General features: G+C 55.9%; 1 protein-coding gene across 5 annotated transcripts in view; it reads right to left on the reverse strand.

The window, feature by feature from the left end:
- Window positions 1-285: 285 nt before the first annotated feature.
- Window positions 286-18984, reverse strand: part of LOC144948905 (uncharacterized) — a 114644-nt gene continuing 95945 nt past the window's right edge. For 4 of the 5 annotated variants that reach the window (XM_078878625.1, XM_078878624.1, XM_078878623.1 and 1 more), the window contains one exon: window positions 286-1045. In XM_078878625.1, coding sequence (XP_078734751.1) covers window positions 773-1045 — 273 coding nt within the window. In that variant the 3' untranslated portion in view covers window positions 286-772. Of the gene's footprint in view, window positions 1046-16012; window positions 18169-18984 lie in introns of those variants that run through there. The other variant, XM_078878622.1, reaches the window with a different exon arrangement.

The raw sequence follows: 18984 nt of genomic DNA on the forward strand, positions 1-18984 counted from the left end.
ACGATGTAGGAAGAGGAGGAGCCTGTCCAGGAAGGAGCGGGGCCTAAGCAGTAGGAGGCCACAGCGCAAAGCCCAAGGGGAGGGTGGGGCGGGTGCTAACAAGCAAGGCCTGCGGCCTACACAGGTTGAACTTCCCTCTTGAGTTAGCAACCCAGAGGGGCGTCGCAGGCATGAACCTGCGGCCCCGTAGCCGCGTGCGGCTCTTCAAGGGACTGCTTCATGACGCTATCCGCCACGCTGCACTGCGGCTCTTCAAATATTGAGGTTGTTTTTGTTGTTGTTGCTGTCCGCCTGATGAAGCCGGTTGTAATTACTGGCGAAACGTCGTACTCAGATTGTAAATGTTGTGGCTTTGCTCTCCAACACACCGGTTAGTGCTGTACTAGTATACTACACTATACACTACACTATACACAACACTATACACTACTATACACTAAACTATACACTAGACTATACACTACACTATACACTACTATACACTACACTATACACTAGTGCTGTACTAGTGACGAATTGGCCACGTTCTGTTTACGTGACAAACCCTTACTAGTTGGCTGTGTCGGGTGGTGGAGGGTTTGACGGCACTTTTATATATTGACGCGATCTAACCCAAAGATCCTCTATTACGGCTAAGGTGAAGGTAACAAAACGCGTAGAATCGAGACACGCACAGCAGGCAGAAAGACGCAAAGATTCCGTGCCGCAGATACGGTGGACACGGGCCGACTCGTTCTAGTTGTGGTTATGGTGGTTGTTGATGTTGTTGTTGTTATCGGTGAGAAGAGGGCAGAGGTCGCAATCGGGTACCCGATACCCGTACCCTACCCGATACCCGGCTACCCGTACCCGGCCGGGTACCCGTTTGCGACCCTGGTGCGGCCGGGTACGGGTACGGGTAAGGAATCAAAACCCGTTTGCGACCTCTGGTGGAGAGGGTGATCCGAGCGGTAGAGTTGGCGGTGGCGCGCGGGCGGCGTGGACAACTCACGTAAGACGGTGAATCCAGATTGTCCGCGTTGACGATGATGGGAGGGGGATTTGCCTGCAAGACAAAATGTAGAGAGACAGAGAGACACACACACAGACAAAGCTCCCCTGTGTAACCTATAACTGATGGAGCCAAGCGCTGTTAGCGAGCACCACCTTTTAAGGCCGACACGACACACGAGGGAGGGGTGGGTGGCCAGCACCACGCCCGGCCGCCTTTGTCTCCCCCAGTGGCGATGTTTTGACGCACCGCACCGGGCACTGATTTAAGGCTGAATCGACCTAGGGGAGGGCCACGACCGGTTCAGATAATCGTCACCGGTGTTGGTGGTGGCCGTGAGCGGTTCGTAGCGCAGCGCGTTAACCGCTACGCTACCCACAAAGACACGCACGCACGGACACATCCATAAGCCCAAAGACGCAATCAGCCAGCGCCACCTCTTTCCACACAATAGTATAAATGGGTAACACCACGACCACCGCAGGTGACGTGTGGTGGGGTAGAGTGTGGGTGACTCCGAGATGTCTGGCACGCGTGGAGGAGAAGGCCAGGATTACCCTCCACAGGAAATGTCTATAGCTCCCTCTAGCGGAGCACTTGCAGGGCTGCGCTTCTACAATGCTGCACATGTACATGCAGACGGTCAGCGGTACACGCAGACACAGGGAGATGCACGGATACACAAGGACACCGACACACAGACAAACAAATTGACACGGATATACCAACAGCATGCACACGCACAGATATACATAGACAAACAAAACCAAAGATCCCCTGTATAGACTACACACATACATACAACAACAACCGCCATTCGCCACTAAGTGGCGGTGACGTCACCACGACGCTTGTGCCAGGCCAAGTGCACCTTGAGGCCACAGACACAGACACACACAAAGAGATACAGAGACGCATATACACAGAGACGGACACACACAGAATCATTGAGACAGACACACTGACACACATTTAGAGAGACAGAGACACACAGACACAGATATACACAGACAGAAACACGGATATACAGACAGATAGACAGACACAGCTCTATATATTTGACAGAGACACACATGGACAGAGACGCACAGACAGAGACACACATCGAAACACGTTGACACACATACACATGGACAGATACACACATTGAAGCCCATAGACACACATACACATGGACAGAGACGCACAGACAGAGACACACATCGAAACACGTTGACACACATACACATGGACAGATACACACATTGATGCCCATAGACACACATACACATGGACAGAGACACACAGACAGAGACACACATCGAAACACGTTGACACACATGCACATGGACAGAGACACACATTGATGCCCATAGACACACATACACATGGACAGAGACTCACAGACAGAGACACACATCGAGACACGTAGACACACATACACATGGACAGAGACACACATTGATGCCCATAGACACACATACACATGGACAGAGACTCACAGACAGAGACACACATCGAGACACGTAGACACACATACACATAGACAGAGACACACATTGATGCCCATAGACACACATACACATGGACAGAGACTCACAGAGACACACATCGAAACACGTTGACACACATACACATGGACAGATACACACATTGATGCCCATAGACACACATACACATGGACAGAGACGCACAGACAAAGACACACATCGAAACACGTTGACACACATACACATGGACAGATACACACATTGATGCCCATAGACACACATACACATGGACAGAGACACACAGACAGAGACACACATCGAGACAGGTTGACACACATACACATGGACAGAGACGCACATTGATGCCCATAGACACACATACACATGGACAGAGACACACAGACAGAGACACACATCGAGACACGTAGACACACATACACATGGACAGAGACACACAGACAGAGACACACATCGAAACACGTTGACACACATACACATGGACAGATACACACATTGATGCCCATAGACACACATACACATGGACAGAGACACACAGACAGAGACACACATCGAGACAGGTTGACACACATACACATGGACAGATACACACATTGATGCCCATAGACACACATACACATGGACAGAGACACACAGACAGAGACACACATCGAGACAGGTTGACACACATACACATGGACAGATACACACATTGATGCCCATAGACACACATACACATGGACAGAGACACACAGACAGAGACACACATCGAGACAGGTTGACACACATACACATGGACAGAGACACACATCGAGACACGCAGACACAGGCTCTAGGCCATTGCCATCTCGATGATCACCACACTCCGCTCACCACACTCCGCTCACCACCGCTGGGCTCCCAGGAGGGAGCTTTATGTGGGAGGGGAGGTGGTGGGGGGGCGGGTAGTGCAGTACAACTGTACAGTCACACGGAGATCCCACGGGGGATGGGAACGGAGAGAGTGGGAGCGGGGAGACCGCGAGAGAGGGAGGATGGGAAGAGGGAGTGGAGCTGGGAGAGAGAGTAGGGAGAGAGGGGGTAGAGAGAAAGGGGGTAGAGAGAGAGGGGGTAGAGAGAGGGGTAGAGAGAGAGGGGGTGGAGAGAGAGAGGGGGTAGAGAGAGGGGGTAGAGAGAGGGGGTAGAGAGATAGAGTAAAGGGGTAAGGAGAGCAGAGCGTGACATCTATTGTAAAATATTTCATTAAAAAAAAGGAGTTACATAAAGCAAAGCGTTTAAAAAAACCAAAACGAAATGATGAACGAAGCAAAGTGCCGACTACACCGAGCATCTTCTAGTTTCCTCCGATCGTAAAAAAAGAGAGAGGAAAATGGAGAGAAGTGCGAGTGAGAGAGAGAGAGGGTGTGGAGGGAGGCAGAGAGAGAGAGACCGCAAGATGATCTCGAAGAGCAGTGTTATCTTCTCGTCAGCTGCGTGACCACGTGCGGAGGCTACCTGGTCTCTGTCGGTCCACACGAAGCTCCGGGTCTTCGCTAACACTCCTGTGTCCTTCCTTTCTCTTTGCTTGCGAAAGGTGGACCCCCCCCCCCCACAGAGAGAACATTTACACCGCTTTGTCTTGGTTCTTTCGGTAAAGTCACGTAGAAGGGAAGTAATACAATAATAAAAATAAAACATAATAAAATAATTCTCACGACGTTTCGGCTACAACGCAAGCAGCCGTCCTCAGGACGGCTGCTTGCTTCCTCAGGACGGCTGCTTGCGTTGTAGCCGAAACGTCGTGAGAATTATATTATTTTATTATGTTTTGTTTTGATTATTGTATTACTTCCCTTCTACGTGACTTTACCGAAAGAACCAAGAAGATGAATCCCTGCAGTCACGAAAGCTTTAAATCGAAATTTACACCGCTTTGAAACAATCAGCCTGGCCTGCCTACGCTCCACCCTGGGTTTGACCGGGCAGGTTAGTGCGAGGAGCTCACAGATGCTTGAAAGATCTGGACGCAATCCCATCATCAGCGAGCTCATCCGGCAAGCAAGGCTGCGTGCCCCAGCCACCGTGTGCCCAAGCAGCTTCTGTTTGGCCGGACAGAGGGGGCTTAAACAGGCGTGGCACGGGTTGTAGAACAGATTGACTGATGTGGTACAGGAGGATGAATGGCTGAGTGGACAAAGACAAAATTCCCCGTACAGCCTTAACGGACTCTTGCCTGAAGCGCTGTTAGTGAGTTAGCAGCATTGTGAATGCCGGCACGGCACACGAGGGCGTGGGTGGACGGCACCACGCCGGGCCGCCTTTGTCTCTCTCTCGAAGTCACTCACTCGCCCGCCCGCTCACGCAAGCAAGCACAACAACAACACTCACGCAACGCACAACGAAAACGGGACGAAGATGCCCCCCCTTCCCCACCCCCGTGTGACCTACACGGGCAAACCCGGGGCGCGATCGCGACGACACCAGAGGTGAAGGAAGCCGTGAGTTATTGACGAGACGCGAGCATTGTTGTTGGGGGGGGGGGGGGGGGGGTCGGGCCCGGGGGGGGGGGGGGGGTAGGAGACCGGGGGCCTCAGCCAGCACCCCCCCCCCCCTCTCACCCCGCGATGGTGTCGCTCGCTCATCAGTATTCCGTTGCTGCTTCTGCAGCAGCTCTGCAGCGAAGATCACGGACCCCCTCCCCCCCCTCCCTCCTCCCCCCACCCTCGTGCCCCCATCCCCCCCTGCCCCCACCCCCCCCTCCCTCCTCCCCCCACCCCCCCCCCATGCCCCCACCCCCCCTCCCGCCACCCCCATGCATGGCAGTGACCCGGAGATGTCCACCGCCCACATCGCTGTTCATCCCGCTCACCCTCCAACCTCCACCTCCACCCCCTCCCCTCCCACCACCACCCCCCTCCCACCACCCCCCCCAACCACCACCTCCCCCAACCACCACCCCCCCCCACCTCATCACCGTCCACCGCTCGCTCTCTCTAGTGAAGCAATTGCACGAATGCGCCTTTAATCTTCGCCACATGTCCATGCAGGCGGTCAGAGGTACACACGGACACAGCGAGATGCACGGACACCCAAGGACACCGACACACAGACACACAAATAAACACGGATGTACCAACAGCACCCCCCCCCTCTCCCCACCCCCCCCCCGTGTGTGTCCACCCGCACCAAGCGTCGTCACTCTCCACCCCCACTCCTCGTCTTGATCACACGGCAGCGGTGTCACAGATCACGTGGTCAGGCCTAGAGCACCCACCCTCCCCCCCTCCCCCCGCTGTAGTCTCACAGTCGGTGGGGTGGGGGGCAATGCTGCTACTGTGTGCGACCCCGATGGAGTAATCCGTGGGTGGTGGGTTAATTAATTTATTTGGACGCTCACACTGTCACACAATGGCCCACCCTGTCCGAATGACGTCAGCGGGGATCTGTAACATGCACAGTGAAGCAGACGGCGCGTTGTAGCAGTGGTAGTCGTACGAGTAGTATTTTTTTTACGGTTGATGCACCCACAATAATATCCAGGGCGGGCTGCTGGATTCGAACCGCAAGATCTCTCACGGATAGCCCCCTCCAGTCGTCCAATTACAACTCTCTCCTCAACTCCCATACTCACTGTCTCTTCATCTCCCCATCTTATCATCTCCCCATCTTATCATCTCCCCTACTCCCCTTCTCCCTGTCTCTGCATCTTCCCGTCTCCCTCATCTCCTATCTATCCCATCCCTCCCATCTCCCCCATCTCACTCATCTCTCTCATCCCTCCCATCCCTCCCATGACCCCATCTCCACCATCTCCCTCATCTCCCTCATCCCTCCCATGACCCCATCTCCCCCATCTCTCTCATCTCCCCCATCCCTCCCATCCCTCCCATGACCCCATCTCCACCATCTCCCTCATCTCCCCCATCCCTCCCATCCCTCCCATCTCCACCATCTCCCTCATCTCCCCCATCCCTCCCATCCCTCCCATCTCCACCATCTCCCTCATCTCCCCAATCCCTCCCAACCCTCCCATGTCCCCCATCTCCCCCATCTCCCTCATCTCCCTCATCTCCCATCCCTCCCATCTCCACCATCTCCCTCATCTCCCCAATCCCTCCCAACCCTCCCATGTCCCCCATCTCCCCCATCTCCCTCATCTCCCATCCCTCCCATCTCCACCATCTCCACCATCTCCCTCATCTCCCCAATCCCTCCCAACCCTCCCATGTCCCCCATCTCCCTCATCTCCCATCCCTCCCATGTTCCCATGTTCCCATCTCCCTCATCTCCCATCCCTCCCATGTCCCCATCTCCCTCATCTCCCCCATCTCCCATCGCTCCCATCTCTCCCATCTCCCCCATCTCCCATCGCTCCCATGTCCCCATCTCTCTCCCATCTCTCCCATCTCCTCGTCTCCCCCATCTCTCCCCCATCTCCCATCTCTCCCATCTCCTCGTCTCCCCCCATCTCTCCCCCATCTCTCCCATCTCCTCGTCTCCCCGTCTCTCCGTCTCCCCCGTCTCTCCGTTCCTCTCCGCTGCAGCTCAGCGACTCGGCTATTTTTCGCTCGGCGTTACTTCCTCCCTCGAACCGCGCACGCTCTCTCGGGAGCCGCCGCCGCGCATTTAATTACTTTTGGCCGACTTGCCAAAAATAACAAGGGGGTGGCTGAGACACCGAGACTCGTTGGGGGGTAGGGGGCGGTGGGGGGCAGGGGGGGGCAGCATCGTCGGCTAGGGGGCATTCACTCATCGGAGCGCGAACTTGTAGTTTTATCCAAACTGTGCACCAACCCCCCTCCCTCTCTCTCTCTCCCTTCCCCTGGGGAAACAATCAGTGGAGCGGCTCCGCTCAGCTAAGCCATGCTCATCGGGGGACCAATCAATGGCAAACGCACGCACAGATGTCACGCGGCACGCACACACCCATACACACACCCACACACACACCCACACACACATACACCCATACATACATACACACCCATACATACACACACACACACACGCACTCACCCACACCCCCACACCCATACACACACACACCCATACATACACACACACACACGCACCCACACACACATACACCCATACATACACACACACACGCACCCACACACACATACACCCATACATACATACACACCCATACATACACACACCCATACATACATACACCCATACACACACCCACACACACATACACCCATACATACATACATACACCCACACACACTCACCCACACCCCCACACCCATACACACACACACACCCATACATACACACACACACACACACGCACACACACACCCACAAACACCGACACACACACACGCACGCACCCACACCCACCCACCCACCCACATTCACATACACACACACACACCCAAAGTCAAAGATCCACCGTATAACCTTAACAAAGTGTTGGGGCAAGTGCTGAGTCGACCTAGGAGGGCCCCAGGACCGATTCAGATAATCGTCACCAGTGGTAACCGTGAACGGGAATCGAACTTGGGTCACCAGGTCCATAGCGCACCGCACTAACCGTGTGCGTGTGTGTCACGTACGCACACGTACCCACACTCAGACAGGTACATGCAATCAAACCGAGGTGCTGTATTCACCAGAATACAACAAAATAATTATACAAATAATATTTGTTTGAGACGAACCTCCACCCCGAATGGTGACAATTCATCGAGTGGCAATGCAGCAGTCGGAAATCGCGCCGCATGCGGTTGACGCGAAGCGGATTACATTCCACACACGCGGACGGAAAATGATCGATTCTCACAGTCGCGACGCAATGCATGCATCACCAGTGGGGCTATCGATTGTAACCGATGACTCAATTATTCATGCAACGCCTAACGTACAGTTCCCATTCCCTAGAGCTGCTCGTGTCAGGGCTGCAAGAGCGAGCGGGCGTTGGGGGTAGGGGGGCTACTGTTGTCGGAGGTCAGAAGCTGGCAGATTAAGCACCAGGGACAGAGCACAGTGAGGGTGGCTTCAGCACCACGGACAGCGCACAGTGAGGGTAGCTTCAGCACCAAGGACAGAGCACAGTGAGGGTAGCTTCAGCACCACAAACAGCACACAGTGAGGGTAGCTTCAGCACCAGGGACAGAGCAAAGTGAGGGTGGCTACAGCACCACGGACAGCGCACAGTGAGGGTGGCTTCAGCACCACGGACAGCGCACAGTGAGGGTGGCTACAGCACCACGGACAGCGCACAGTGAGGGTAGCTTCAGCACCAAGGACAGAGCACAGTGAGGGTAGCTTCAGCACCACAAACAGCACACAGTGAGGGTAGCTTCAGCACCAGGGACAGAGCAAAGTGAGGGTGACTTCAGCACCACGGACAGCGCACAGTGAGGGTAGCTTCAGCACCAGGGACAGAGCAAAGTGAGGGTGGCTTCAGCACCAGGGACAGAGCAAAGTGAGGGTGGCTTCAGCACCACAAACAGCACACAGTGAGGGTAGCTTCAGCACCAGGGACAGAGCAAAGTGAGGGTGGCTTCAGCACCACGGACAGCGCACAGTGAGGGTGGCTTCAGCACCACGGACAGAGCAAAGTGAGGGTGGCTTCAGCACCACGGTCAGCACACAGTGAGGGTGGCTTCAGCACCACGGACAGCGCACAGTGAGGGTGGCTTCAGCACCACGGTCAGCACACAGTGAGGGTAGCTTCAGCACCAAGGACAGTGCACAGTGAGGGTAGCTTCAGCACCACGGACAGTGCATAGTGAGGGTAGCTTCAGCACCAAGGATAGCGCACAGTGAGGGTAGCTTCAGCACCACGGACAGCACACAGTGAGGGTAGCTTCAGTACCACGGACAGCACACAGTGAGAGTAGCTTCAGTACCACGGACAGCACACAGTGAGGGTAGCTTCAGCACCAAGGACAGCGCACAGTGAGAGTAGCTTCAGTACCACGGACAGCACACAGTGAGGGTAGCTTCAGCACCAAGGATAGCGCACAGTGAGGGTAGCTTCAGCACCACGGACAGCACACAGTGAGGGTAGCTTCAGCACCAAGGATAGCGCACAGTGAGAGTAGCTTCAGTACCACGGACAGCACACAGTGAGGGTAGCTTCAGCACCACGGACAGCACACAGTGAGGGTAGCTTCAGCACCAAGGATAGCGCACAGTGAGAGTAGCTTCAGTACCACGGACAGCACACAGTGAGGGTAGCTTCAGCACCAAGGATAGTGCACAGTGAGGGTAGCTTCAGTACCACGGACAGCACACAGTGAGGGTAGCTTCAGCACCAAGGATAGTGCACAGTGAGGGTAGCTTCAGTACCACGGACAGTGCACAGTGAGGGTAGCTTCAGTACCAAGGATAGCACACAGTGAGAGTAGCTTCAGTACCACGGACAGCACACAGTGAGGGTAGCTTCAGCACCAAGGATAGTGCACAGTGAGGGTAGCTTCAGTACCAAGGACAGCACACAGTGAGAGTAGCTTCAGTACCACGGACAGCACACAGTGAGGGTAGCTTCAGCACCAAGGATAGCACACAGTGAGGGTAGCTTCAGTACCACGGACAGCACACAGTGAGGGTAGCTTCAGCACCAAGGATAGTGCACAGTGAGGGTAGCTTCAGCACCAAGGACAGTGCACAGTGAGGGTAGCTTCAGCACCAAGGATAGCACACAGTGAGGGTAGCTTCAGCACCAAGGACAGTGCACAGTGAGGGTAGCTTCAGCACCAAGGATAGCGCACAGTGAGGGTAGCTTCAGCACCAAGGATAGCACACAGTGAGGGTAGCTTCAGCACCAAGGACAGTGCACAGTGAGGGTAGCTTGAGCACCACAAACAGCACACAGTGAGGGTAGCTTCAGCACCAAGGATAGCACACAGTGAGGGTAGCTTCAGCACCAAGGATAGCACACAGTGAGGGTAGCTTCAGCACCATGGACAGCACACAGTGAGGGTAGCTTCAGCACCAAGGATAGCACACAGTGAGGGTAGCTTCAGCACCATGGACAGTGCATAGTGAGGGTGGCTTCAGCACCAAGGACAGTGCACACTGAGGATTTGAAGGAGGCTTGTGTTGCCTCCGAAACGTCGTGATTTAATTTTTTTTTACTTTTATTAATTTTACTTTAAATTTTTTACCTACGTGACTTTACCGAAATATCCTAAGAATATGAGGATTTGAAGCTTTCGTGACTGCAGGAATCCATACTCTTTGGTTATTTTATTTCTAACTAAGTGACTTTACCGAAAGAACCATATACAGTAAAACCTTGGATTGCGAGTAACTTGGTCTGCGAGTGTTTTGCAAGACGAGCAAACATTTTAAATAAATATTAATTTGATAAACGAGCGAGGTCTTGCAATGCGAGCAGTACGTGTGTACGCTTTGTCTGCCGAGCGTCACGTGATCACAACTGAAATACGAGTGCTTTGATATACGAGTGCTTTGGATTACAAACATGTTTCCGGAACGAATTCTGCTCGCAAGCCAAGGTTTTACTGTATTTATATAAGTATACCTCAGAGTGTTGGGCAAATTCTACGTGACTTTACCGAACAAACCATATGTGGCGTCATCTGGTCCAACCCATGTGAGACTAGGCTCTAAGGAAAACTGTCTCGGGTGTGGACCAATCAACTTCAAGGATAGTGCATACAGAGTTATGTTTTTTGTTTGCATTATGACTGCAGGTATTGTGGTCTATGCAAACATGACTCCTTGTAAAAAATGGTGTCAGTTTTGTTGCCAGATAGAAGGCTAAAAACCCAATGATCAAACCATATATATATATAAGTATACCTCAGAGTGTTGGGCAAATTCAGCACAATGTAACAGCTCAATGAATGGGCCTTCATGCCTTACAACCAGCTCACTCTGTACATGCACCATCTCATCAGATCGCATCAGCGCAGCAGGCTTGAGCCTGCTCAATACGTACGGCAGCCCGCCTGGGAGCACGAGCCGTTGCAGGCTGGAGCAGCGACGCGACTAGGAAACGACAGCACAGCAGCGGCTTCTTGAATTTGTATAGAGCATTATGGTGCCTTCATTGCCAGTGTCAAAATAAAAGAGTTGGTTTTACCCTTTCTGGCAATGAAACAGTCGCTTGCGTTGTGGCCGAAACGTCGTGAGAATTATTTTATTGTGTTGAATTTTTATTATTTTATTATTTCCCTTCTACGTGATGACTTTACCGAAAGAACCAAGAAGAAAAATAAAACAGTTGTTAAGATGTTAAAAGACCTTCTGCAAGGAATCATGTCCGCATTAAGCACACGTATTTGTGGTGAACATGCAAACAAACAAATCATTTGAGCGTTACAGCCCCTCGCAAACGTGGCGGGTTCTGTGCGGATAAATCAAGTCTCTCCCCCGCCCCTTCACGAGAAGCCAACCTCTCATTAATGGAATTGGGTCAAAAATCCCAATGTAGTAGGCAGGACCGTTTAGAGGGGAGGGGTACGGGGCACCACGCAAATCAGAGATAGTGTGCCCCCCCCCCCCCAAACCAGAAGCCTTCAAACTGAACCGGAAGTCGTCTTGGTTCTTTCGGTAAAGTCACGTAGAAGGGAAATAATAAAATAATACAAATGAAACATAATAAAATACAATTCTCACGACGTTTCGGCCACAACGCAAGCAGCCGTCCTCAGGTGAAGAACAGGTCTGGTGGTGCTCATTTAGACGCTGTCTTTCTGACAGACCTGTTCTTCACCCGAGGACGGCTGCTTGCGTTGTGGCCGAAACGTCGTGAGAATTGTATTTTATTGTGTTTTATTTTTATTATTTTATTATTTCCCTTCTACGTGACTTTACCGAAAGAACCAAGAAGAAGAATCCCTGCAGTCACGAAAGCTTTAAATCGAAATTTAATTATTTTATGTTTTATTTTTATTATTTTATTACTTCCCTTCTACGTGACTTTTTTTTTTACCTACGTGACTTTACCGAAACAACCTAAGAGTACAAATCTAGTATACTTAGAAATGTAATGTAATACAACAGCGAGTCGGATAACATAACAGTCAACAACCCTAACCTGGTTGATTACGTTTAGACGTGACTTTACCGAAAGAACCAAAGAATAATTCCTGCAGTCACGAAAGTTCCAAATTAATCTCCCTCGACCGGTGTGCTCACGACGCCGCGGGGTTCGATCCCCGAGGCCCTGGCCACGCCCGTCGTTGCTTTGGTCGCTCCTCAAATGTTACCCTCCTCCACATTCGGATTATTTGGCTGCGACTATGAATTCGCACGTGTGGTGGTGGCGGTGGTGGTTCTTTCGGTACAAGGCTTCAATGCAGTACAAGATGGACGCAGTACAAGATGGACGCAGTACAAGGCTATGACGCAGTACAAGGCTATGACGCAGTACAAGGCTATGACGCAGTACAAGGCTATGACGCAGTACAAGGCTATGACGCAGTACAAGGCTATGACGCAGTACAAGATGGACACAGTACGAGGCTATGACATAGTACAAGATGGACGCAGTACAAGATGGACGCAGTACAAGATGGACGCAGTACAAGATGGACGCAGTACAAGATGGACGCAGTACAAGATGGACGCAGTACAAGATGGACGCAGTACAAGATGGACGCAGTACAAGATGGACGCAGTACAAGATGGACGCAGTACAAGATGGACGCAGTACAAGATGGACGCAGTACAAGATGGACGCAGTACAAGATGGACGCAGTACAAGATGGACGCAGTACAAGATGGACGCAGTACAAGGGTACGATGCAGTACAAGATGGACGCAGTACAAGATGGACGCAGTACAAGGGTACGATGCAGTACAAGATAGACACAGTACAAGATGGACACAGTACAAGGCTATGACGCAGTACAATATGGACGCAGTACAAGGCTACGATGCAGTACAAGATGGACACAGTACAAGATGGACGCAGTACAAGATGGACGCAGTACAAGGCTACGATGCAGTACAAGATGGACACAGTACGAGGCTATGACATAGTACAAGATGGACGCAGTACAAGATGGACACAGTACAAGATGGACGCAGTACAAGGGTACGATGCAGTACAAGATGGACACAGTACGAGGCTATGACATAGTACAAGATGGACGCAGTACAAGGCTACGATGCAGTACAAGATGGACACAGTACAAGGCTATGACGCAGTACAAGATGGACGCAGTACAAGGCTACGATGCAGTACAAGATGGACACAGTACGAGGCTATGACATAGTACAAGATGGACGCAGTACAAGGCTACGATGCAGTACAAGATGGACACAGTACGAGGCTATGACATAGTACAAGATGGACGCAGTACAAGGCTACGATGCAGTACAAGATGGACACAGTACGAGGCTATGACATAGTACAAGATGGACGCAGTACAAGGCTACGATGCAGTACAAGATGGACACAGTACGAGGCTATGACATAGTACAAGATGGACGCAGTACAAGATGGACACAGTACAAGATGGACGCAGTACAAGGCTACGATGCAGTACAAGATGGACACAGTACGAGGCTATGACATAGTACAAGATGGATGCAGTACAAGATCAACGCAGTACAAGATGGACGCAGTACAAGGCTATGACGCAGTACAAGATGGTGGGTAACCCGCACCTCTATCCAAGACGTGTGGTCAGGGTGGTCGAGCTCTCTAAAGCATCTTCCTGCAGGAGGCCCCTTTCCGCCAGCGGTGGCGGTTGCAGCGCCGCGCCTCTATCCTCCCGCAGAGAGGCCACGCGCGAATGTAGGCGGAATGTAAATCCCTCTACAGTGGGAGGGGCCGTGGTGACGTGGACCACCTCTTCCCCCCCCCCACCCTGCCTCCCCCCCCACCAACCCCCACCCTGCCTCCCCCCCCACCAACCCCCACCCTGCCTCCCCCCCCACCAACCCCCACCCTGCCTCCCCCCCCCCACCAACCCCCACCCTGCCTCCCCCCCACCACCACCCTGCCTCCCCCCCACCAACCCCCACCTGCCTCCCCCCCACCAAGCCTCCCCCCCACCAACCCCCACCCTGCCTCCCCCCCACCAACCCCCACCCTGCCTCCCCCCCACCAACCCCCACCCTGCCTCCCCCCCACCAACCCCCACCCTGCCTCCCCCCCACCAAGCCTCCCCCCCACCAACCCCCACCCTGCCTCCCCCCCCACCACCACCCCCGGGACCAACGCACGCTGGGGCGAGGAGAGAGGGGGGGGGGGGTGAGCGACGTCGGGGAGGGGGGGGTGAGCAACGTGGGGGGGGGGGGTGAGCAACGTGGGGGGGGGGGTGAGCGACGGGGGGGGGGGGGGGGCTCAGCACTGCCTGTGCCATGTCGCTACAATCTCCGGCACAAAATGCCGACGCGGTGTCCGATCGCTCGCCACGGCGCGTCCGGCAGTCAAGAGGTCGAGCGAGTGGGCGAGCGGGTGGGCGAGCGGGTGGGCGAGCGGGTGGGCGAGCGGGTGGGCGAGCGGGTGGGCGAGCGGGCGGGCGAGCGAGTGGGTGAGCGAGTGGGTGAGCGAGTGGGCGAGTGAGCGGGTGGGCAAGTGGGTGAGCGAGTTGGTGAGTGGGTGAGCGAGTGGGCGAGTAGGTGAGCGAGTGGGCGAGCGAGTGGGTGAGCGGGTGAGCGAGTGGGTGAGCGAGAGTTGGCGAGTGGGCGAGTGGGTCAGCGAGTGGGTGAGTGGACGAGTGGGCGGGTGGGTGAGCGAGTTGGTGAGTGAGTGGGTGAGCGAGTTGGTGAGTGAGTGGGTGAGCGAGAGTTGGCGAGTGGGCGAGTGGGTCAGCGAGTTGGTGAGCGAGTGGGTGAGTGGGCGAGTGGGTGAGCAAGTTGGCGAGTGGGTCAGTGGGTGAGTGAGAGGGTGAGCGAGAGTTGGTGAGTGGGTGAGCGAGTGGGTGAGTGGGCGAGTGGGTGAGCGATTGAGCGAGTGGGTGAGGGGGCCCAGGCCACAGCGACCCCGGCTCCCGTCATGCACGCCGGCGCTCCGGAGGTCGACGTCCGCGACCGCACGGCCGGCGTGACAAGACCACCACCCTCGTCATAGGTGACCCCAGCACTAGCAGTACCACGTGACTCCTACCAGAGAAATACCGAACGCCCCGGTGACACCGACTGCGAATCTCCCAATGACCTTCCCATCTCGTCTGTGACACGCCGATCAAATCCACGGTTCAATGATCAGACAGAATTCCACAGGCGAACTCTACCCCAATGCTGAAAGACGTATTGACCGTGCCTCCGATTAGCAAGGTTGGCTAACGTACGGTGCAAAAGAAGTTAAACACACAGACGGACATACGTAAGCTCACCAAGCTCACCGCCGATTCACCAAACCCACGCTCACCAACCTCACCACCGATTCACCAAACCCACGCTCACCAACCTCACCACCAATTCACCAAACCCACGCTCACCAACCTCACCACCAAATGGATTCCCCGGCCCACACAACCCAACCACTGACCTCACCGCTGCCCCACGAACCCCCCCGACCGCCGAAACACCGACCTCCCCACCACCACCGACAAAAAACCCCGGACTGCCCCACCAAACCAACCAACCCACCCCACCACCACAACCGCGCCACGCACCCCTCCCAGCGCACCTGCGGGGGCGGGTGGTGGTGGTGGTGCGCGTGCACCCAGGAGGGTTCATCTCCCCACCACGCGGCAGCGCCGTGCGGCACATGACCCGGCGCCGCCGCCGGAGCCGAGTGGCCCCTCGCCATCGTGCGGCTGCCACCGCCGCCACCGCCGCTGTGACCCGACCCGCGTGGCCGATCGTCGATGGCCACGGGACCAGGGCCCCTGCGAGAGGGAAGCGTGGAAGACGCGCCGTAGCCACCACCGCCGGCACCACCTCCGGCACCGCCGGGCGGTTTGTGAGAAGAGGGAGGAGGGGAGGCCCGACCTCCGCCGTGGGGACCTCCGCCGTACCAGCAGTTGGCCCCCACGGCCGTGGTGTCGCAGCAGTCCGGGTCGCCGCAGCAGTAGTCCATGCGGTAGCCGTAGGCCGTCATTGTCCCACTCGGTGATCACTGCCCGCCGCCGCCGCCGCTGACGGGCGATCCAGTCACCGACGACGCGTGCCGACGCATCTCGGCGCGGCCGTCATCGGTGGTGGTGGTTGGGGTCGGGGGGGGGTGAAGGTGGCGAGGTGGTGGAAGAGGTGGGTGGGTGGGAGGAGGTGGGTGGAGGAGGGTGCGTGGGAGGAGGAGGATGTGGGTTGGTGGGTGCAAGAGCCTTCCGCACGGATCTCTGGCACCGTGCCGCGTGAACTCCGTTGCGCGCGTGTTCGTTCGCGGCTTCTCGGCGCGGCGGCGGGGGGCGGCGGGGGGTCCTTTCTTGGGCTGCCCCGAGAGACGACGTTTCGGGGGCCTTACCTTGGCCTCCTCAAGAGGTCAACCGCTCAGCGAGGGCCTCTTGCCGGCGTGGGTCGCTCCGGCGCGCGCCGGGAGTCGGCAGCGGCAGCGACGTCCTCCCCGCCCGGCGGCAACGGGAGCGCGAGGAGCCGTCGCGTAGTGGACGGCGGGCCGAGTCCATGGGACGTCGGGTCGATTGACTTGGGGGGGGGGGGTGGGGGGGGGTGAGGCCCTCTGTGTGCGATGGGAGGACGTCACGGCCGAGAGGATCCGAGAGGATGCGCCACTTGGCGGCGTTGGAAGGCCTCCACCACCACCACCGTGGAATGCTCCCGGTCACCCTCTCGCCCCTGTGATCGGAGCAGCTGCTGCTGTTCCTGCTGTTGCTGCTGCTGTTGCTCCTGCTGCTGCTGTTACTGCTGCTGCTGCTGTTGCTGCTGCTGTTGCTGCTGTTGCTGCTCCTGCTGTTGTTGCTGCTCCTGTTGCTGCTGCTGCTACTGCTGCTGCTGTTGTTGCTGCTGTTGCCCGTATGAGCGGCGCTTTTCACCGTAGCGGCGTCTGCTCCTGCTGTTGCTGCTGGCGCATTTCGCCGGCTACGTGCCACGGATTTCTAATCAAGCGCTCGGCTCGCGACTGTCGGCAGCTCTCTCCTCTCGCTCGCTCGACTCTCTCCCCGGAGGATCTCGCGCACACACACAACGACCGCCTCTTCTTCCCACCTCGTCCTCCTCCCCCCCCCTCTCTCTCTCTCGATGACGGAACCAGGAGCCTCTTAATATCGACGACGATGTCGCGCGCTCCTCCTCACACCTCCTCCTCACCCTCCTCACCCTCCGCACACCTCCTCACCCTCCTCACCCTCACTCACCTCGCTCAGCTCATTGCCCCGTGCGACGCGGAGCCAACGAACGCCAATGATTCATCGCCGGCCGCCGCGGTCGCAAATGGCAGGCGGGCTCGGTCGATTTATTTTTTTCAGCAGATTCTTCTCGTTGATTCTACTCGTTGATTCTTCTTGTTGTTGTTTGTGCTGCTGCTGCTGCTGCCGCCGGCGTCTCTTACGGAACGCGAGCGGGTTGGAATCTATCGCCAGCGGTGTCGGTGTCACGGTCGTAGCCGCGACGTTTGCAAATCTCCGCTTCGCTCCGACCGCCTCCCACGACGACCTGGTCCCACCACCACCCCCCCCAAACGCGCTCGCTCCCCTTTGCCCGCTCGCCCAGCAGCTGCTCACGTCCCCTTGTCACGTCCGTGTTGAGCGACGCGGAACGCAATGGAAGGCGCTCGGAGAGCGACGGCGAGAGAGAGAGCGAGCGAGAGAGCGCGTCGTCACTGCTGCTGTGCCGAATCCGGCAAGCGGCGCAAAGGATCAGCTCTCTCTCGATATTCACATCCAGTCACCCTCCCTCCCTCCCTGCTATTCCCTCCCTCCCTCCCTGCTATTCCCTCCCTCCCTCCTAGCAGCAGCAGCAGCAGATGGATTTTCTCACCCCGCCTCTGCCCTCCCACCCACGCTTTATCCCCCACCCTTTCCGCCCCCCCCGCTCTCCCCTGCCTCTCTCCCTGCCTCTCTCCCTGCATCTCTCCCTTTCCTCTCTCCCTGCCCCTCTCCCTTTCCTCTCTCCCTTGCCTCTCTCCCTTGCCTCTCTCCCTGCCTCTCTCCCTGCCTCTCTCCCTGCATCTCTCCCTTTCCTCTCTCCCTGCCTCTCTCCCTTTCCTCTCTCCCTGCCTCTCTCCCTTTCCTCTCTCCCTGCCTCTCTCCCTTTCCTCTCTCCCTGCCTCTCTCCCTTTCCTCTCTCCCTGCCTCTCTCCCTTTCCTCTCTCCCTGCATCTCTCCCTTGCCTCTCTCCTTTCCTCTCTCCCTTTCCTCTCTCCCTGCCTCTCTCCCTGCCTCTCTCCCTGCATCTCTCCCTTGCCTCTCTCCTTTCCTCTCTCCCTTTCCTCTCTCCCTGCCTCTCTCCCTGCCTCTCTCCCTGCCTCTCTCCCTGCCTCTCTCCCTGCCTCTCTCGCTGCCTCTCTCCCTGCATCTCTCCCTTGCCTCTCTCCTTTCCTCTCTCCCTTTCCTCTCTCCCTGCCTCTCTCCCTGCCTCTCTCCCTGCCTCTCTCCCTGCCTCTCTCCCTGCCTCTCTCCCTGCCTCTCTCCCTGCCTCTCTCCTTGCCTCTCTCCCTTTCCTCTCTCCCTGCCTCTCTCCCTGCATCTCTCCCTTGCCTCTCTC

This window comes from Lampetra fluviatilis, chromosome 51, assembly GCF_964198595.1.
Source record: "Lampetra fluviatilis chromosome 51, kcLamFluv1.1, whole genome shotgun sequence".
Taxonomy (NCBI): domain Eukaryota; kingdom Metazoa; phylum Chordata; class Hyperoartia; order Petromyzontiformes; family Petromyzontidae; genus Lampetra; species Lampetra fluviatilis.